Below are 21,463 nucleotides of genomic sequence, written 5' to 3' on the forward strand. Positions count from 1 at the left end.
GAAATAAAACAAAATGAGAGAGCCGTGTCTCTCCACAAAAATAGTCCACATTACTTTCAGTGTGCTCTGTGACCGCTGAAATATCAGCCTTCTTCACTGACTGCACTAACTAACAACAAAACCAGTTTGGTCTCATAAGAAGAAAGAATACCAGGAAGGAAGAACAAAAGATAGTCACACGTGGTTAGAGAGACATACCAGAAGAATGACATTTTTCCTTTTACTGTTCATTTCCCCTGAGACCAAGGGAAAGCAGAAAATAACCATGTGTATTGTTTTCCTGACTTATGTAGGTTCAGTCACTCAGCCCACGTACACTGGACATCACTCCCACTTGTAGATCTTGAGCATCTTCTCAGTAAGAGCAGCCAAGTAACTTCCGTGGTTGATCTCGAACGGACAGATGTCCAACACAGGCAGATCCGCAGGTAGTTTCTGGAGCAGCGACCCACTACCAGCATTCCACACCTGGGCAGGTAACACAGGAGAAAAGATTTTAGACCTCTCCCATTGAGAATCAAACACACTGCAGACTTTAGACAGTCATCCAAATTAATAGTGTGCTTCAAAAAGAAGTGGAGCATTCAGCCATTACAAATTACCCCATCTGAGGGTGGAAAAATGTTTACCATAACCTAATATGGTTAATAAAGAAGTAATTAAACTGGGTGTCCCACCAGTAAGCACACACAAAACCTGTCTGGGCTGTTCATTTAATTTCATTGTGGTTAAAAAAAAACAAACAAAAAAAACAAAACATGGGGCATATGAATTATGCCTCTCCTTGTCAACTCAGACAAGGAACAGTCATGATCTAAAGACTTTATAAGTTGTTGAAAAGTAGTTTTCCTTGTCTTGAGTGTTGAAACTAATCCCACAATTAAGGGTTTAATTTAATTGACAGTACCACAAGTCCTGAGCACAGTGGTAAATAAACACTATGATATAGTCAGTACCTTTAACCCATAAGCAGAACATGTGAGAAACATGTCAGCCAGCACATACAGGCACAGACAGAGAGAAAGACAGACAGAGAGAAAGACGATAGACTTATTCACCATGGCGGAGTTAGAAGCTTCATCCCCCGCACACACAAGCATGGATCCATCTCTGGCTGGGCTCTTAAACACAGCGTTCTTAGTGAGGAGCTTACAGGACGACCCGGCAGTAAACGTCTGGACTGGCGAGCAGGAGCAGACCGGAACCTGGCTGGCGCTTTGCTGAGGAGTTCGGTTCAGCTCCATCAGAACACAGCGCAGAGAAGGGTTTGACCGACCTAGGCCACACATCACAGGACGACACGGTCAGAGGGATCACTTAGAAAAACACAGATCCTTACTGGATTAAGCATTTCACAGCCAAATATGTGGTCAAATTTTTTACATGAGATACAGATGAAAATCATGGGTCTGTTGCCATGAGAGCTTTTCAGGGATACAGCGTTTTGTTGGTTAACAGAATTCAACCACCCAAGAGAAAATAAGAGATTGGGGAGGCATTAATTTAAAAAAACAAAAACAGAACAAACAAAAAAAAGGCTCAGCTCTTTTTTTGCGTCTTTCATTATTCATGCCATTCACCATATTACACTACATAAAACCCATACAGGATCAGTAACCCACACAGATTCAAACAGGACCTTTACCTGGCCTGTAGGTAACCAGGCAGTGTCTGCTCTCTGGCTCCACCTGTATGTCAGTACAGCCTCCCGACTCCAATGGTAGAACGTGAGGCCTGTATGTAGTCCCGTCCACCTGCTCCCAAAAACAGCCCCCCTCCAGAGTGCCTGCAACAATACCCCCGCATGGGAAGGGACTGGACGCTGCACGCGGTAGATAAGACAAAGATGCCACAGGACACCTGAACAAAACACAGACACGCACACACTTGTAGTCAGGAATTCAGAGTGATATTCATGAATATTTAAAAAACAAACAGCCTAACAACCCTATAGCACAAAACTGGTCTTCTATATAAATGTTTTCTGCGTTTTGAATTATTTCATCTCATGTCTTTAATGACAGTTTTAGACTACATAACTTTTAAAACAACAGGGCAACATTAGTTTCTTGGACAGCTGGCTCAGACATACAAGGAACTGAGTCAGTCAGTCCTGCTGGCTTATGTCCCACCAGTCTAATCAAAGACTGATTTCTATCTAAGAAACAGGTGTGCACTGCTCTGAAAATCAGTGTCTCATACTAGAGCTGGGCATCGTAATGAAACTTTCTTGTAACCGGCATTGCGGACATTACACACACTTTAGACTCGGCACAAAAAAGGCATACGGCAAGGTTTTATTTATTTCCCTCAGTCCCAGTTTCCATCAATACCACTCTGATTCAAAGTGAAACTCCAGCAGCCAACCACAGCTGTGCCACACACGTCTACAAGAAGCTGAACTCATGAAGCAAAATGAAACAGAGGTTATGAAAGGAAATGGATTGGTTTACAATTGAATAAATAATATGGATTTTTTTTTTTAGTGACATCACTAGGATTGGGTATCAATTTTATCGACTCCAATTCTTATCGATTTCCCGTTTCAATTCCAAAATGGCGTTAAAAAAAAAAAAAAGGCCAGATGTTTCGATAACAACAATATCTGTATTCTATTCTTTTTAGCGTTAACTGAACATTCACAAAGTAAATAGCTTTTACTATTTACTACATACATACATACAATAAAAACATATGATCCACAGACATGTGCATTAAAAAAAGGTAAATAATAAAAAGAGTCTTAAATAACAAAAATCTGATAAATCTAGAGCAGTTAATTAAGTTAACTGCTAGTTGTTTTGACTATTTTAGTATTCTGGTGACAAACACATGCATCTTTTTTTTTTGTCCTATATTTTACCAGTCAAGGACATCACATACTATCCCCACTTTCAACGAGAACAGTGTGTTGCTGCTAGCTGTCTCTGGCTCTACTGGAGGTGCTAGTAAGGTGCTACTAGTGCTAGCTGATGACACGCTTGGACTCAGAGACGGCATGACATCAAACACTATACAGTCTTTCTGATCGACGCCATGTTGCCTTAAACATTTGATCAGATTTGATGTGCGACCAATTAGCTTCCCACATGCACTGCACTTAGCCTTGTCGTTGTTTCCTCTTCTAAAGTGAAGCTACAGTTTTGATCGTTTACTGTGGTCCATGTTTCACACTGTTGTGACGTTAGCTATGCATGCTAGCTCGTATCTAAACAAATGGTCACACTGTTGCGCTGATGCACAACGCAGTCACATAGACAGGTCGCAGCAGATAGCTATGTACCTCCTTGCAGATATGTAGACTTTGTTTACGATAAAGGGTTATCGCATTTAGGAACCAATAAACAGAATCGAAACTCAAATTTTTTTTACAGGTACCCAGTACTTGGCATTTTGGATTTGGTTCTAAATTGGAACCAAGCTTTGGTTCCCAACCCTAGACATCACCCAGCTCTAGTAGGCGGAGCTGAAAGGCCAAAAGGTCAGAAGTGAAGAGCCTTGGAGGGCAGTGTGCAGTGTTGTTGCTATCTGACCTGTTTCGTAGGGGCATGAGTTCCTGTACGTGTGTGCTGGTGTCACGCGTGTCGTACACCAGCACCGAGCCGTTCATAAGGCCGGCAAAAACGTAGTTGTTGTTGTCGCGATTCCAGCAGCAGCTCCAGACGGGTCGACCGGCATTGTAGGTCTGGACCACAGTGTTGGTGAGCAGACTGTGAGGACAAGGAAAGATTGTACTCCACTGACAGAGACTGGACATGCAAAAAAACTCCAAAGAATTATTACTCCTCAGAGAAACTCAGACAGATGTAACTTTCTACGAACTTCAAAAGCTAGCCTACAGGCACCTCTTAAACTGATATGGACATAGACAATACCCCCGGTCAGTCGTTAATCAGTCAAGCAGTCATGTCATTCTACAATGGCAAAAATAGTAAGGACGACAAACCAAACATCAGAAGTCGATTCTGCTCACTGCACAAGCAAATTACCCCAGTAGCTGCCTGTGTTTTCTGAGCTGACAAGGAGGAAACACAGACCTGGTGAGTTTGATGGTGTGGTCAAGCGCGGCAGAGAGCATCAGGCTGTCCTGCTGGTTGCTAAAGGCCAGGCCTCTGATCTGTTTGGCGTGAATAGGGATGTACTGACATGCCTTCAGGTCCACTGCACTGATCTTCTTCACCCCATAGCCTGGCAACCACATAGAAGGGTAAGTGTTAGTGATTTTAGAAGAGTTCCCCTCTCCTGTACAGTCTTAAATTCATCTTGAAAGCTATACAAGTCCTGTTTAATCAAACCAAAACACTAAACGCTGGATATCAAACTATGGAAGTGAGGTGTGGATAGAGCATGCTTTGAAACAAGCGACAGAACTGACAGATGCCAAGCTTGAGTGGTCATACCAGGCAACAGGTTGGCGTGTGGGGAGGGCTGGGAGGCCAGGAGGCAGCTGAGTGGTTCACAGTAAGACAGTACTCTACAGTTTCCTGTCTGAGAAACAGGTACTGCCTTAAAGAAGACATAGCGCCCCCCACCGGTAGAATTTTGTGCCTGAGACAGACTGAGTCCCTTAGACTGGGAGGAACTAGCACCAGTCTGGGCCATCAACCTCCTCAGCTCCTGAAATACAGAGAGAAAATGAAAGAGAGGAGTGGGGAAAAAAAAGAGAGAGAGAAAGAGAGGGGGGAAACAAGTTAGTAGGATATTCTGAACTTCAGTGCAGCAGAAAACAGAAGACACAATGACTAAAAACAAAACGAAAGAAAACAAAAGAGTAGAGGTGATACAAACCTGCACTTCTTTTCGTAGTTTCCCACATTCATCAGTGACGACCTGTAACTGCAGCCGACACTGGGCAGATTCCAGCTCTGCTTTCCGCCGTAAACTCTGCTCTAGCTCCAATGACCTGTGTGCACAGACACACACACACACACACACCATTTTCACCTTCAGAGACCTAACTGATAAACAGAACATTATTACGAAACATCCTTTGCCGTCTCACTATTTGAAGTCATTTCTTTCAATTCATTGGACTCTAAAGTAAACCCAGAGCATAATAAAATGCTCTCATCAAATTCCCCAAATCAATCTTTGCAAAGTCTAACTGAGTCAGATTGAATAAGTAACCCCAGCCAGTCACTACACACACTGACTACAGATATTTCAAGAAAGTATGGTTTGTTTATATGTTTGGTCTCAGACTCTAAACTGCTGGTACTTTTTCCAAGTTAGTGAATCCTAATGAAGTAGTGTGAAAATGTATGAGTGTACTTTAAAATGTTAATACCTCTTCAGGCTTTCTTGCTCTGTGTTGTCCACTGCCCGAAGTTTTGGAGCATAAATTAGTACAACATCCGTTCTTTTGGCTTTCTTATTACACTACAGAAACACAAAGACATGCAGGATGAAATTTTACATCTAGTTCAGGTAATAACACTGCTCCAATCACAGAACAACTTTGATTCCATTTTCTCTTAACGTAAAGTCGCAGCCCCCTTTTCATGCAAGGCCAGCACAGCAGCATCACAACACAAACATTTCATATTTTCATTTCTACTATATTTCCATTCAGTCATTTCACATAAGCTCTTATCCAGAGTCAGATATGACAACTGCAAGTAGCTAAGCCGATAAATGAACAAACTCAACTAAGCCTCTTTTTTTCCAAATCCACACATTTCACAAAAATGCCTTGACTGTGACAGAGACTTCAGGAGGACATAGGCATGCAGTGCACAGCTAACCTGGGGGCATTTGGCTCCCTGTCCCTTCAGCCAGCGATCAATACAGACAAAGCCAAACAGGTGACCGCAGCGTAGAGCGGCCAGCCGGTGGTCCCCGGAGGTGGTCCAGGGTTCAAAACAGATTGAGCAGGTCTCCCCCTCCCCTTCCTCGCCCTCCACCTCCTTGGGAGTAGAGGAATTGGGAGCCACCTCGGTCTCCTCAGGTCCAAACTGGGCAGATTCTGACTGAAAGCAAAAACAAAATAAACACTGTCTTTCACAGATAAAAAAAAACATCTTTATTTCATACGCTTAAATAATAATACTGAAATAACACATTCAAATCAAAAAGTCTGAATGGAAAATTCATTTAGTGAGTTTCTGATACGGCATACGTATCATCACCATCCACGCTCCTTATCTTACCTCTGCTTCAGTCTGATGTGATGGCGCAGGCCCCGTTGTATCTGCGGTAACAGTCGATCCCACTGTGACAAGACAATAACAATACTCTCATTTACATTAAAAAAAAAAAAGAGAAGTAGAAGTCATAGTCAGGAATGGAGGAAAGCTCAGTTCTACAAAAGGAGGAAGTGTGAGGTGTTTAACCTCCTGTGTCTGGCTGAGGTGGAGAAGGGGCTGGTACTGGGGCACTCTGAGAAGAACTGGCCGTTGTCTCTGGATTGGCGACTGGTCCTGAGCCAGGATGCTCTTCACCCTCCTCTTCATCCTCAGTCTCGCTGACCTCCGTGGTGCTTCCTGACAGTGGCTCCGTGTCACTGCTGCTGTAGGCTTGCACCAGTAAGTGGTGTGGACTGGATGGAGCAGCACTAACCTGAGAGAGGAACTGATAACGGAGGCCTGGCCTAGGGGTCAGAGGGAATATTGTGACCATTCTTGACAGATGTCACCCCATGCCAAACTCAAACAGCCCAGTGATACATCAATAAAGAATTTGGAAAAGCTCAGCAACATTAAACCAGCTGAGTCAAAGGTAAAACTATGGAAACTCAATGGCTAACGGTTCTTTGAAAAAACAAAGTACTGACCATTCACTGTTACAGCCCTGACTATCACATATGTTTAGTAACTTCACCTGACTGCATGTGATTACCCTGGAGAGATGCATCTTAGTTACACATCCTTGTCAAACCTTTATTGTCAACAGTGAGATTGGTCTTATCTCAACTGCACAATTGTGACATAATAGGCTGAAAGGTGATAAGCTCCCAATGCTTTTAATAAGGTTTGTGGTTTTTTAGCTTGTATTTAGCTCATCTCGAGGACAGCTAATCTATGACAAACAGAAAGACACACAGATAGACCAGAGCATCTCTCTTCATCTCATCTCCTGACAGAGATCCACACCATCCCATTTGCATTCACATTAAAGGCACAACTAAAGGTAGCCTGCGCAACAAAACTAGGATAATCAGTAAAAATGACTGTTCTCAATACATCAAATATCATAATTTAAACATACCTATTGCATGAGAAGTGGCCTTAATAATCTGTGTGCCCCCTGCTGCTTTTACTGTCATACTGTGGGGCTACTCACCTCTATCTTTTTACAGCTCTTTTGTTATCAGTGGTGTGTTAGTTAATTGCCTTGACTTTGGTATCAAAAAAATTCTCAACAAAAGTCATGGAAAAGTGCATGGCATGGCGACAGACTTTAAAGCTCGCTCAAAGGTAAACGCCTCAAAAAGAGAACACAGACACCAATGTGTCCTTACCTGGCATTTCGTCTCCGCCTGGTGATTTGGGTGGAGGTAGCAGCAGCAGAGCTCCTGGCCCTAACATCAGCACTTCTACTGAACAGAAACCCAAAAGGAATCTGCGGGGGGTTGGAGACTACATGTCTGTCGCTCTCTGTCTGAGCTCCGTCATCTTCATCTTCAACCTCTGTGCTGCTCCCTGAATCAGGAATGACGATAGCTTCTTCCGTCACAACGGGAGCTTCATTTGTTTCAGGCACCCCCAACTGCACATCCACCTCCATGTCTTCCATCTTAACACAACGGCAACAAAGAGCGTGTTTAGCAGGACTGAACTGTACACACAAACACAGCATTCTAGATAGGCTAGATAGCGAATACGCTAGTAAGCAGAGACTAAAGTGAATTTTAGACCGAGTTAATAATATATCGTGGTACTCTATAAAACTGTGCATTATTAAATAGAATAAAAATGATAAACTTTAAATAAAGTATGCCAGTGAAAAACGATGAAATCAAAAGCAAAAGAAAGCAACTGAAATGCTTCGAAAACTGGATGGCACTTGAATGGAATTCAAAAGCTATCAGCCGTGGAGCAAACTTGCCGAGTAGTTTAATAATTGATTTGGCTGACAAACTACAGTCATGTGTTTCTGATGGTGTTAAAGTATTTCAGACATGTAACAACCAACTAGTTCATTCAGAAAACGCACCACTGTAATTGTGCCGCCGTGTCATACTAAAACGTAACGCTCAAAATCAACTACAACATGCTAGCCTATTAGCTAGTGCCATGTATAACCGATTAAAAAAAACACAGCTTTCGTGTCATGAAAGGAGGGCATGTGAGGAAAGCAATACAACAAAATAATACAATTTTGAGCCACACTTTGCGATTAGTTTTCAAATTGAGGTCGTTGTGGCCTCGACTGATAGCACCTGGTCAGTTAGCTTGCTTCTTGGCTTGATAAAGCTAACCACATGTATCGTTCGCCGAATTCAAAGCACAAGAAAGTGCCCATCTGCACATTAACCCAGTTACTCTACTGTTTTCTGACTAAGACTGGCTGCTTGGTATTTTCAGAATAGTTTCTTACAGCCAAGACATCTAGTTAGCAAGTTGGCAAAATTAGCATACAAAACAGTAAAACTTTGTGTTACCTTCACTGCATACACCTAAATGCTCAATTGCTTCTCTCGTCAACATCAAGAAACCAAGGATAGAGGCACAAACTGTAGTCTGGCGTGGGCTGCAGGATCTCCCACTGCAAACTTTTTAACTAAGAGCTATTCTCATGACATAACAGTATACTGACTAAACAATATGTGTCGAATATTGCCGCCTGCCATTGACCCGCCTTATCTATCTTACCAAACTCCAATTGGACGCCCTGGTGTGTTGTTCAACATTTTCTTCCTGGTCGCATCCAAAATCGCGTGCACGCTGCATCCAATATTCGTGGGCGCGTGCCCTCAAGTGTTCTCCTGAGTCGCCACACAGTTCAAGAATGGCCAGTCTAAGCCCAAACGTGGAACCATTTGAAATTGTAATTTTTAAGGTTAAACTGAAAGCGCACAGGAGCCAACTACCCTACAGAAAAGGTTGTTTTGTGACAGTAGTTGTTTTTGTTTTTGTCATTTGCTTTACAATGTCCTCAGCAACTAATTGCCAGCTAGTGCCAAATACGAATACGAACCAACTTGATGTCACAACATGTAAACTCAGTTTGTTTATGTGTGACACCTGTTATAAGGTCCAAGGATGGCCTTTTATTGACGTCAATGGATTCATCCTCGGCAAGTGTCTGAAAACTTTCCGATAAATCTGCATATCTGGATACAAGCTCAGGAGTGAAACATGCTAGTAACGAAGAGTATCCCTTCACCCCCACGCCCAGCATGCGATTTGTTATTTTTTAACGGTGGATGGCCCAGTGGTCACTGACACTACTCTATAGAGTGTAAAGGGGGATGGCAGGTTAACAAGGGGGATTACATCCCCCTACTGCCCACACCCACACTCACACCTGTTTATGTATGTGCAAGTATACAAAATTTTAACATAATCAGGGGAAGGGGGAGGGGTCATTTTGTCATTTAAAGTTTCTTTAGTCCTCCACATTCTTGAACAACACTCACAGTCAATGTAATATAATCCAGAGAGGACACTGTACATAATCAACTATATCAGCTTCACTGTTATCCAGTCTCTCTGCAGACCAAAAAACAAACCTTCAGTATTTAAATGTTTATTGTTATTTATCTTCAAATAACACAACAATACACATTTGTATTACAGTAATGATTCAGTGAACAAATTCATAATCACAAACAAATTCTGCATCCAACGTCTGTATAAACAGAGGTGTGGAAAAAGAGACCAAGAGAGAGACTTGATGAAGGTATGTTGAGTGCTGAATGCACATCTGGAACATCTGTGTGTACTTCATGATCAGCGTTTTCCCAGCTGTACATCCCTGATTCCTTAAGACTTCTCAGAGGAAACACATTTTTCCATGGATTAGTCCTCCTTAATCTGCTCTGCCACTTTGCGTAGTTTGTCGACTAAAACTGGAGAAACATGGAAAACAAGCTGGATTACTACATTGTCATAACATTTAAATTTTCTCTTGTCACTAAGACATCTTCATCTCAAACAGCCATTATTTTACCTTCACTTTGAATTGAAAAATGATTTTAATCTTCAACTGACTGTCTCTATATGACCATTATTATTCATATTGCCATTGTTTGGGTCTTTTCTTTATTCCTATATTTTCTGTATGTGCTCTGTGTTCACTTTATGAAAAGCACTTTAAATGAGCACAGGATATGCACCTGTAAAAGATTACAAGTCATTTTTGTTCTCTGCTGACTGAGGTATACCTACAATTCAGCCTGTAAATAGTGGTCTGTTTATGCTGCTCTTGGTTTACTTTTTAACACACCACACAAAAATCTCTCCTGCCACTCTCATACCACCACTAATACACACCCACACCAAAACTTACTACTCTGTGCGTTCCTGCAGGTTTCCATAATAAAAACAAACCGCAAAGCTACTGTCTGAATCATTTACAAGTGCTCTAAAGCCTTTTCCAGCTGACATGATAGAAACCATGGCAACCTGTGGTGCACTGATAAATATTAATGAGGTATAGATAGGTGATACCTCCAGCTGTTGGCCTGTGGAAGGGCTCAAAGGAGCGGCATGCATTAATAAGCTCTGCTAATTGTTGCGGACAGTCTTGAGGCAGTGGCTCTATGATTTGCTCTGTGTACACCTTGCGGTAGACATCATCACGAGAACAACCTAATTACAAATCCAGAGCACACAATGTTAATGAGGAAACTTACACAGTGAGTCTGCAATGCATGTAATAGCTGTTAAAATTATGAAAAAGGAGAATTAAGAGCTCACACGAACAAAACTGTACACATTATCATAAAAGTAATGAGTGTTATCAAAGAATGTACTGCTATGTGAACATAATAAGTGTACTGCTGTGATGATGATGATGATGATGATCATGGTGATGATGACATACGAACCTTCAAATGGATTTTCTCTAGTTGCAATCTCCCACAAGACAATGCCAAAACTACACATGATGAAATAAAAATGTGTTAAAATGAGCGTGTTAAAAGTGTGTTTGTGTGTTATCCATGGTGTTATTGCATAGACATGACACGTCCATAATGTATTCATGACATGCACATAGATTATCTGACCTGTATATCTCACATGGCTTGTCATAGGAGTAGTGGATACTCTGAAGCTGCTGTGGAGAGCTGTAGTAAATGGAACTCCTTCCACTTTTAGTCCTCCTCAGGGAAGTCTCTGTTTTAGCCAGCTCAAAGCCTCCCAGCTATAAAAACATACATACATGCAGACACAGAGACACAGCATATAATGAAGCACATGAAAGCACAGGACCCAGTTCTTTCTTTTCTGCTACGTTCAATATGCAATTATTCGGTCATTACACTCTTAACATGCAATGTTTGTTTACACGATATCATGGCCATGTGTCAAAAAAAGAGACTGGACATGACTTCATACCTTTACTCTGTAACCAGCCGCCACCAGGAACTTGGAGCTGTTAATGCAACCATGCACTTTAAACTTCTGTTCGGACTGATGTAACCTGTAGTGAAAGGGTTAATCTAAATCTTAGATATAAATTTGTATTACAGGGAAGTACATAAAATTCAGAGAGATGAACAGTGTGCAGAAGAGTAAGATCAGGAACCATTAATACTGTACCTGTATATCCCTTGTGCAGCATCCAGGCACATTTGAGCTTTTATGGCCCAGGTCAACCTGCAGTTGCTATCCAGCACCTGTCTCAAACTGCCCTTCTCACAGAACTCCATAACAATCAGGTATTCTGGGTTTGGCCCTGCAAGGTACAGAGGAGGGACACACGGGAGACAAAAATTAGCATGTCACAATGGCACACTAAGGGTACTTGTTGCAATGCATGTGTTGCATCATAATAATGTAAATTTGTTTCCTACGATGTCACAATAGCACAAAAAAGATATTTGCATAGCGTCACTATACCATCAAAGTGTCACAGAAGGAACCTTTTCCATCACTAGAAAACAAAGATGCTCTATTCAAAATAAGGCAATGTTTCACTGTCATACCATTCTCGTTCTGGACACAGATCCCAAACATTCTCAAAATGTTGGGTGACTCAAAGCGCCTCATGGTCTCCACCTCCTTACTGAAGATTTTTCGCACTTCACTGTACATATGGAGAAATGCAGCAGAACCAAAATCTTGTTAAGGAAATCTGGTTATACCTCAAATAACAGCAAATATTGCTTTGAAGAAACTAAACTGAACTTTGGTATCTGGTCAAAGAATGCCTTCACAGTGACATGAATCAAGTAGAACTGGTTTCCATAATTTTGTAAGTATCCTGGAAAAGAAATGCTTTAAGGGTGTTTTTAAAACATGTGGATTATAACTGTAGAGTGGACAACATAACCACAATTATTTGTCTCAATATTATTTTGGAGTATGTGACGAACTAACCTTGGGTTGGTGTTTAGTGGATATGTATATCTTTTGATCGCCACAGTGAACTTATTGTACTCTCCTTCAAAAACCTCTGAGTCGTTAGATTTCATGATAGGCTTTATGGGCACGTCATAGGTCAGTTCCTCTGGGCGGATCTCCCTGATGGTCTCCTGATGAATGCTTGGTCTTTTCACTGTTGATGAAAGAAAAGAGCACAGTCACATAACAGACATACCATTTAATCTCAGATCCCTTCAGTCTCAAAAACATACATTCTGCATCAGTTACATGAGCACGCACTAACGAGTTAGCTCAAAGCTGTCAGTCAGATGAGACAGACACTGGGCGACTGTAAACAGGACATGAAGATAAACAGGTAATGACCTCAGTGACCACTGTTCCCTGCTCTTTCCCTTCCAGTACAGCCTAGCATTACTGCACCTTATTCTGTAATGGCTGTAATTAGCAGTGACTGTTAATTACAATGACTCAAAGGCATGCAGCAGTCAAGTGATGTATAATATAACCAAAATAACAATCAGTATGGTGCAGAGTTTTATTTTTCTTTTCAAAGCGGACAAGCACACACAGCCTAAACCCACACCATCCTTACACACCAAAACACCAAGGATTCTCAATCCTTCACTCTGGGTCAGAGCCAGAGGGTGATAAACTCACCATCTTCTTTGTCAGCTGATGGGTGAGGAGGAAATAGAATTGAAGTAAATAAAAGAACATTTGCAAACTCAAAAACCAACCGCACAACTCACGCCTTTATAGAAAACTCTGTGTAACTTTTTATACATAGGAACAAAATGACTGTCCATTTGATCACTCAGCATGTTAAAATGTTCAGTGGAACAAACATGCAAACTGCTGAAGGGACAGATCCTGAAACACAGCTCCAAAGTAAATAAAGCCTTTCCTGATATCAAAATCAGAAAATACTGGACAAGGCAATTAAAAATTAATAAATTATGTCAGGCACTCACTGGTCTGTACAGTAAAAACTCGTATCATCTGTATCCAAGAAATTGATTATATTATGGGAAAACATAACAGTTGTCTATGAGGGTCTGTAGCGAACTTACGTGTTTCCAACATGACTTTAATTTCTTGCACATCTCTCTGGGTTTGGTCCACTGTATCTTTCACATCTGAAATGCCTTCCTTGGTCTCCTCTGTCAACGTCCGGAGCACTGTGGACATGAATGACGCTTGTTAAAACAGACATACAACTCATGTACGAGATAAATGTAATGTAAATGTACAAGATGTGGAATATGTTTTATCTAGATACAAAGATTTGCCTGCCTGCTTCGGACTTTAACGACTGGGTTACTTTGTATTTGTAGCTGTGCTTTTAAATTGGCAGTTTTGTTTTGCTGGTTAGGATTGGCATAGTAACGCCACCCAAGATCACCAGTTTGGTCTGAGTGGGGGTCCAATATAAACTGAATTTATTCAACAAATGAGAATCACTAAGAAGGTGCTTTTAATTTAGAAACCAAATTCGGTTTAGTGAATCTCACATTTCTCTAGCTCTTGACAATCCCTCTGTTTGTCCTCCTCATCTTCTCTCCTTCTCCTCGACTCTTCGAACAAGTCTTCGATTCTTTTCCTCTGATGCGCCTGCAGCGCGAGCGATAGCAGCTGCTCAGCGTCGTTCAGCCTCTCGTTCAAGCTAGAGAACTCCTCGCCAAACTCGAACGCTTTACAGATAAGTTTCAGGAAACCGGTGGAAATGTATTTTTTCACCACTTCCTGGGCCGATTCCAAGGTGAGTTTGAGCTCCCGTAGGCCTCTCTCTACAATCTTCGGCTGGTTACCCAAACCCTGCTGTTTCATGGTCTGTACTAGTTCCACCAGACCAGATACGCGGCTTGCTAAGCGTTGACACCGTTGTTTGTTAGCCTTCACTTCGCTACACAGCGAATAAAGCTTCTCTGCAATGGTCACGATAGGATCTATGAGGTCCATGGCTGCAAAGAGAGGCAGAAATCACATAGACAGTTGATGCTGTTGGAGAAATGGAAGAAGGCCTCTGAATGTTGAAGTCAACGGAAGAGGCCCTCGGTATACCAGAAAGGAAAAATGCAAGGTCAGCAAAACATGAAGGCAACATGAAAAGGGTAAAATCTGGGTTATAGTGACAGGGAAGCATGAGTAATGGTCAGGATGTAGTTGCTTCAGCGTCCGCCTTGCATGGACTAGCCCAACGCTTGATAGTTAACACCTGCATTAAGGGTAAAGTATCGGAGGTGAGATTGAGGACATGGTTGAATATTATTTTTATTTAACCAGAAAAGGACACTTCGGAAATAATGGTGTATGGAATCATGAATTCTGGGAAAACTTGGGGAAATTTCTGGAAGCGAATGGGTTGGACCATGCGAAACACAAATGATGTAAGGGTTGTTACCATACAACCGTGTTATTGGATACAGAGGTTTAGCATGCAGGTAAAATTTTAGATATAAGTGCATGATTTTCTGTATTATATTCAGTCACTCCCTGGGACCTGACTCAGTTTGTTGTATTTTGTTCACTGCTGAATGCAATAAACTTACACTGCATCGGACTCCTGAAGACTTTGACTGCTTTTTGAAAACTTGGAATTCATTTTAAACTCAACATAAGAAGTACAGCATTTAATATGGAGAAGGGACTCGGTCATATCTGATCCAGACCTGGGAGTCTCTCCCACAATGCTGAACATACTTTTCAACCAAGACCAAGATTACAGTAAAAAGACTATTAAAGCTCCAGTCATTTGGTCAGTTTCCAGCGGACCATCGATCAGAAAAATGACTGACCGAAGAAGTGCTGCCACCAATATGTTAGCCCCAGTTTCTTTCTGTTTATAGCGCTGTCTATGGGATTTGAGCTTTATCAATAATTCATGTGTGTACCCTGGAGCATAAGAGAGTTGAGATGTTTTCTCTTCTTTCACATCTTATTTGAACTCTTAAAGAGTCAAAACTAATCCCCAGTTCTTTCTTTTTTTCCCCTTAATTTTAACCAAAAACAGTTTGGTCCGTTAGTCAGTCAAAAGCAAACATCAGTGAGATGGCCTTTTGTCTCTGTAGACCACACCCTTCTATGCATGACGTGTGCCTGTTTGTATGTGTGTGAGTGTGTGTAAACCAACTGCATTATCTCTGGACAGTAAAAGTTTTCTCTGTGTGATTTACTGGTACTCTAGAAAGTGCTAAAACGGGAAAATGATCAGGGTCAGGGAGAGTGATTTCCTCTGTGATTGTTGACGAACTGAACAGCCCAAAGCACTGCAGTGAAAAGGGAAGAGAAACTTGCTTGAGACAAAAATTCAGAAGAAGAACTAATTTAACCTCAGAGACTACAAAAAATGCAGTGAGAAAAAGGACTATAGACTTTTCTCTGTTCATTCAAATTTGATGAAACTTCAGAGTAGTGTGTGTGTGTGTGTGTGTGGATATGCATGTGGAATTTAAATTTTTGATAACACATCTTTCATATGTCTTTTGTTAGTCAAAGTTGAAATATTGAAAAATGCCGGAAAATTACAAAATGACTACAGTACATTTTGAAACAGACATACCAGAAGTAGGTACACCTGCTCCTCACAGTTTTGTTAAATGACTTATTCTCAACTGGAATTTACCATTTATCTCATTCAGCTTATTGTAGTTTTATGCACTACAGTTTTTTAAATGTATTTTTTTTTAGTCTCTGGTCAAAATGAGATTAGCTTTTTGTTGATTTCTCGCATTTATCTAAATGAATCCATTTCTACTCAGTCGAGTTGAATGATTTTCACTTTTGAAATAGATTAGACCAGTGTCATGAGGAAATCATGAAAAACATTTATTTGTGTTTGAGTGTTTCTCTCTCTGCCCCTTTGTCAGCTTCGAAATCAAACAACCTCCAGTTGAACCTATAGTATTTACAAACAGTAAGCTTTGAAGGGTCTTGTTCTATTTGTGTCTTGGTCTTTTATTCCTTTGTCCTCTGCACAGAAACACAACACACACACACACATTGGAATTTTTAATAAGACATTTGGAATGTTCAGGATTTTTTCTGCTTTACCACCTCATTCATATACCTGATGTCCCTTCCACAACTTTCAAATCAAACAACCTCAACCACATAGGGATATCAGCAGACACCAAGAGGTACATTTAACCACCATTACTCCGCTGACACAATGGCATGACAACAGTGTTTTTACACTGGCTTCCCACTACCAGGCCAACAGCCCCTATGGGAAAGCTTAGTGAGAGAGTGAGAGTGAGACAGAAAGAGAGAGAGAGAGAGAGACTTGCTGTAGTGTAAGTTTAAACTTAATTGTTCCACTGTTCTCATGAAGTAGTATGTTACACTGAAATATACTGAAATCCTCTATGCTGAGGCGTTTGTATCCGTGTGTGTGTGTGTGTGAGAGTGAGTGATGACAGTTGAGAATTGTTCCGTTGCTGATAGATTTTGGTCCATTTTATCAGTTCACAGAAATAATAAAAATCTGATCAATAAAACGTATGAAATAAAATGTGTACAATTTGCATTAAAAAAGTAACCCCTTGAGCTCAGAGACAGAAAAAAGGACTATAAGGAAGAAGAACACTGAGGACAAATGCGTTCCTATTTTTTTCTTCAGATTTGTGCTGAGATGAGGTGAGCAAACAACCGTAGCAAAGTAATTTCAAATTTCCCACCATGAGCACAAGTGAATTAAAACAGTACCTTACTATCAGAGATGAAATGGGATAAATAGATTTTTTTTTATTCACCTCAATCATTGTTGGTGATGAAACTAAATCTGATGTGTTGTTGCTGAAGTATGGGGAAGTGTAAAAAAGCACTTAAGGGTCTAAATGTTAGACTTGTTTTTCTTCTCCACCACTATCAAATGTCACAGTTTCCCCAGAACAGCAAATTCAGAATGACAGTGATTGGGCATGTGCCTGTGCATCTGTGTGTGGGATGGTGCATCTGACTGATTTTTCTTGTCTTGCAAAACTTCAATTGTCTGGTCAAAACTGATTGCAACTAACTAAGAGAATATTTCCCAGGAATTTACAACCCAAGCTTTTGACATTGGAAAAAATAAATAAACAAAATGTCACTCAACACAAAAACACCATGATGGCAAATGTGTCTGAATAAGGGCAAAAAAACCCCAAAACAAAAGCAAAATCAGGAACATCTCTGTGATATCAGCAAATTACATTCTTCTACAACTGACACAGCAACAATTGCTTTCACTTTCTAACAGAGAGGAAATGCAGACGGCACCTTTTCCCTCATTCTTTTTTGCTTTCTCAATTCTTCCTGGTCTTTGTTTTCCCCTCTGTGCAGCAGGGTTTCCTGTCTTAGCACCTCAAGCAGACAAAAGCACAGGAGCAATGCACTTTCATTTTAACTGTGTCTTGGTGAGCCCCTAACTACAGGAATTCACTGTAAAAGACTCACTGTCTCTCTCATAATGCTGAGACGCAGTTTCACCTATTACTCCGTTGACAACGTTTCAACCCCGAAGCAAGTGTAACTGTGGGGTCAAGTGGCAGCAAGCTCAAGTCTCTCAGATGAGCCGAAAATACAGACCAGTGGAAACTCTTATGTCTAACAAGGTTGTAAAGACTTTGATTGAATTCATTTGGGGTAATAGAAACATATATTAGGTAACAGCTGATAAACCAAAGAATCTCCAGTTCTGTGTTTTCAAATTTCAGACCAAAGTTGACCTCAGAGGCAAGTTAAAACATGAACAGAACACAGATCATGTTGACAGAACACTAAGAACGTTTCTTAAAACACTAAGAATGCTAAGAACACTTTTTAGAACACTTAGAAAGGTTACACTTACAAAAAACAAAGGTTAAACCCACAATGCTTACCTTAGACGTGTGTGTGTGTCTGTTTATGAGCAGTCCGGTTGTTGCAAACTTGCTTTCGATTCTTGACTTCACACAAAAGCCACATATGGCCACGCCTGCATTACCATAGCAAATCAGGCGTAGGTACAACAGTAGGCCCTCCCCCAACATCAGTTCTTTCAGCCGGAGGCCCAGTGCAAATAGATCACCCTGTGTACAACACCTACTGTTTTTCTTTTTTGACAAATGCTATAAATCAAGAGATGTACTATTCAAATAGATTAATTTGATTTCTAGATTTCATAAAGAAAAGTAGACATACAGGTAAAATCACATGGAACTTTGTGTAGTGTCTGTAAGAATAGCTAAACAGAAGAGAGCCTTATGTCGTAAACACAGCACACAGTCCATTTTTTTAAACTAAATTTAACAAATCTGACATTTAACATTTCACATGTACCATTTAACAAAAGTTTATTATGATCATCATCATTTAGCAGTCTGTTCACAGTCACAACATGATCCCTCTTCGGTCACAGGAGATCAGGTTATATGTGTGTTACATAATTAAAGAACTTAGATGTTATATGAACAGGGCTGTGGTTAAGTATTCATCTTACGCTAATCAGTACAGACAGGGAATCCCTCGGGGATTCTCCATAACAATACATGAACGCGAGATCTGGTTATACAAATGAAGATTCAAAACACTCCTTTTGACAGACAAGAACAGCATGTTCGCTAACGTACAGATTCTCACTCCTTGTGCATGAAGTGTGTGACTGTGTAGAAAGTCTGGTAATTAAAATTTCCACTCTCTGAATAATTCTAATTAAATATCTTAAAATATCATTATTTTAAGATATTTAGTTAGAATTAATCAGAATTACTATCCTTAATGAAGAGACAAATAAGTAGAATTTAGCATTTAACCAGATCACAAATAAAACTTCTACTGCTTAAAAAAATAAAATAAATACAAATAAAAATAAAAATAATAATAATAATAATCAGAATCAGAATAATAATCAGAATGACAGTAACAGCTAGCCAAGGTTTACTGCCCACTGTGTGGAGTGAAAAAATATTAATGAGATGTTAATTCTCACATTCAGAATAGTTTTAGTTATAGAACTGAAACACGCGGACTGACTGACTGACTGACTGACTGAGTGATGTAACCATGCAGACTGGTATAACCATGCAGACTGGTGTACCCTGTTACCATAGACATTGGTGTTACCATGTAGACTGGTGTACCCTGTTACCATAGACATTGGTGTTACCATGTAGACTGGTGTAACCATGCAGACTGGTGTACCCTGTTACCATAGACACTGGTGTTACCATGTAGACTGGTGTAACCATGCAGACTGGTGTACCCTATTACCATAGACATTGGTGTTACCATGTAGACTGGTGTAACCATGCAGACTGGTGTACCCTGTTATCGCACAGGCTGCTGTGGGGAGGGGTCTGTCCAGCCCTCACAAAGCATCAACTCTGCTGTGTGTGTTAGCCAAGCCCAGGGGATAAAAATCTGTGGCTGGCATGTGTCTCTTACACATAGTCAGTAATGAGAGCAAGGAGACAGAAGAGCCTTATGTCAAAAACACAGCATACAGTCCATTTTTTTAAACTAAACTAACATTTCACAAATCTTACATTTAACATTAAACATGTACCAATTAATAAAAGTTTATTATGATTACTATGATTAAGCAGTCTGTTCACAATCACGACATGATCCCTCTTCAGTCACCAAAAATCAGGTTATATATGTGTTACATAATTAAAGAACTTAGATGTTATATGCACAGGGCTGTAATGATTATTGTTAATGATTCATAATGATTATTAATAATGATTCATGTTTTTTTTCTCTCTGACTGATAATACTCTTTAGCAGTGTGAATTAGCAAAAACTTGTCTCACAGAGATGGTCCGTCATAGCTATAGTGAACTCACACTCTCACGCTTGAGTGACAAAACTCGCTCACTCACTCACTCATTTTCAAAAGCTGCTTATCCTAATTAAGGTTGCAAGGGTGGAGTCTGGAGTCTATCCCAGCATGCATTGGGTGAAAGGCAGGGAAACAACCTGGACAGGTCGCCAGTCCATCGCATGACAGACAAACAGACAGAGAAAGTCCATCGCAGGGTAGACACACTCACACACACATTCATACCTAGGGGCAATTTAGTGTCTCCAATTCACCTAACCTGCATGTCTTTGGACTGTGGGAGGAAACCGGAGCTCCCAGAGGAAACCCACACGGACACGGGGAGAACATGCAGACTCCACACAGAAAGGACCCTGGCCACCCAGCTGGGAATCGAACCCAGGACCTTCTTGCTGACAGTGCTACCCAGTGCCAAAACTGATGGCACAAATTATTCTGTTGTAAGAACATTTCTATTCCTACAAGACAAAAATGGGGGTCATAAAAAACTGGTGAAGTTGGTAAAATCAGAGTACAATTTTCCACTGTTACAAGGCTTCTGCACAAACAGAACAACCCAGAACAATCGGTTTTTGGATTAGTTCATGCGTCCCATACAAACTGTCTTTTCATTACACTGAAAACAACATCAGCATCTATTCAGATCAACAGGAAGGATGTTTGAAATAAGTATAAAGAACAAAAAGAACATAGCTTTTGAAACACATATACGCACACGACAGTCCAGAGTGATCCACTGAAAAATGATTTTGTTAAAATAACGGACTTATTTAAAAAAAAAAAAATTCAATGAAAATAGTCATCACAGTAAGAAATGTAACTGAGACAGTGATAGCAAACAGATGCTGACCACACTGGAAATAAGTTGAAGTTCATTTTCATTGACTATTCCTTGGGTGCAGTGTGGGTACAGTATCAATACACGATTAGGAAATGATTGACATATTTTGTATGCTCATATTAGACCTCTCGACTCAGACCCCCACACAGGTCCAGTGTTTTGAGAGATTTTTCCAGAATAAAACCTACATTACAGCTGTGGTAGCCAAGTGATTACCAGGGTATGTAACCTTTGTTTTTTCAAGGAACTCGCTGATACACAACAATGCTGTTGAACACAATATGTGCTGACATTTTTTAATGTACATATAATGAGATGACCTGAGAC

General features: G+C 40.6%; 2 protein-coding genes across 2 annotated transcripts; both read right to left on the reverse strand.

Annotated features, from left to right (window-relative positions):
• Positions 1–185: 185 nt before the first annotated feature.
• On the reverse strand, positions 186–8,663 carry rfwd3 (ring finger and WD repeat domain 3). Its single transcript, XM_030766489.1, has 13 exons — positions 8,603–8,663; positions 7,460–7,734; positions 6,333–6,589; positions 6,150–6,211; positions 5,745–5,969; positions 5,288–5,379; positions 4,789–4,903; positions 4,401–4,617; positions 4,038–4,188; positions 3,534–3,710; positions 1,646–1,860; positions 1,059–1,276; positions 186–468 (listed from the first exon to the last, which is right to left on the reverse strand). The coding sequence occupies exons 2-13, from the start codon at positions 7,732–7,734 to the stop codon at positions 325–327; spliced, it is 2,148 nt and encodes a 715-aa protein (XP_030622349.1). The 5' UTR covers positions 8,603–8,663; the 3' UTR covers positions 186–324.
• Positions 8,664–9,877: 1,214 nt separating this feature from the next.
• On the reverse strand, positions 9,878–18,388 carry LOC115805897 (mixed lineage kinase domain-like protein). Its single transcript, XM_030766596.1, has 11 exons — positions 18,353–18,388; positions 14,006–14,455; positions 13,565–13,672; positions 12,489–12,666; positions 12,095–12,195; positions 11,709–11,844; positions 11,505–11,589; positions 11,174–11,310; positions 10,994–11,043; positions 10,614–10,754; positions 9,878–10,012 (listed from the first exon to the last, which is right to left on the reverse strand). Exons 2-11 carry the CDS (start codon positions 14,451–14,453, stop codon positions 9,963–9,965), a joined length of 1,434 nt encoding a protein of 477 aa, XP_030622456.1. The 5' UTR covers positions 14,454–14,455; positions 18,353–18,388; the 3' UTR covers positions 9,878–9,962.
• Positions 18,389–21,463: the final 3,075 nt, after the last annotated feature.

Source organism: Chanos chanos, chromosome 2 (assembly GCF_902362185.1).
Source record: "Chanos chanos chromosome 2, fChaCha1.1, whole genome shotgun sequence".
NCBI lineage: Eukaryota > Metazoa > Chordata > Actinopteri > Gonorynchiformes > Chanidae > Chanos > Chanos chanos.

Excerpts from the sequence above, each read along its gene's own strand:
- rfwd3 (XM_030766489.1), bottom strand. The coding sequence starts at position 7,734 with ATGGAAGACATGGAGGTGGATGTGCAGTTGGGGGTGCCTGAAACAAAT. Across the intron at positions 5,970-6,149 it reads CACATCAGACTGAAGCAGAG|TCAGAATCTGCCCAGTTTGG; the intron begins GTAAGATAAGGA and ends TTTTGCTTTCAG. Across the intron at positions 3,711-4,037 it reads CACACCATCAAACTCACCAG|TCTGCTCACCAACACTGTGG; the intron begins GTCTGTGTTTCC and ends TTGTCCTCACAG.
- LOC115805897 (XM_030766596.1), bottom strand. The coding sequence starts at position 14,453 with ATGGACCTCATAGATCCTATCGTGACCATTGCAGAGAAGCTTTATTCG. Across the intron at positions 11,044-11,173 it reads AAGCCATGTGAGATATACAG|TTTTGGCATTGTCTTGTGGG; the intron begins GTCAGATAATCT and ends CATCATGTGTAG. Across the intron at positions 10,755-10,993 it reads TAGAGAAAATCCATTTGAAG|GTTGTTCTCGTGATGATGTC; the intron begins GTTCGTATGTCA and ends ATTTGTAATTAG.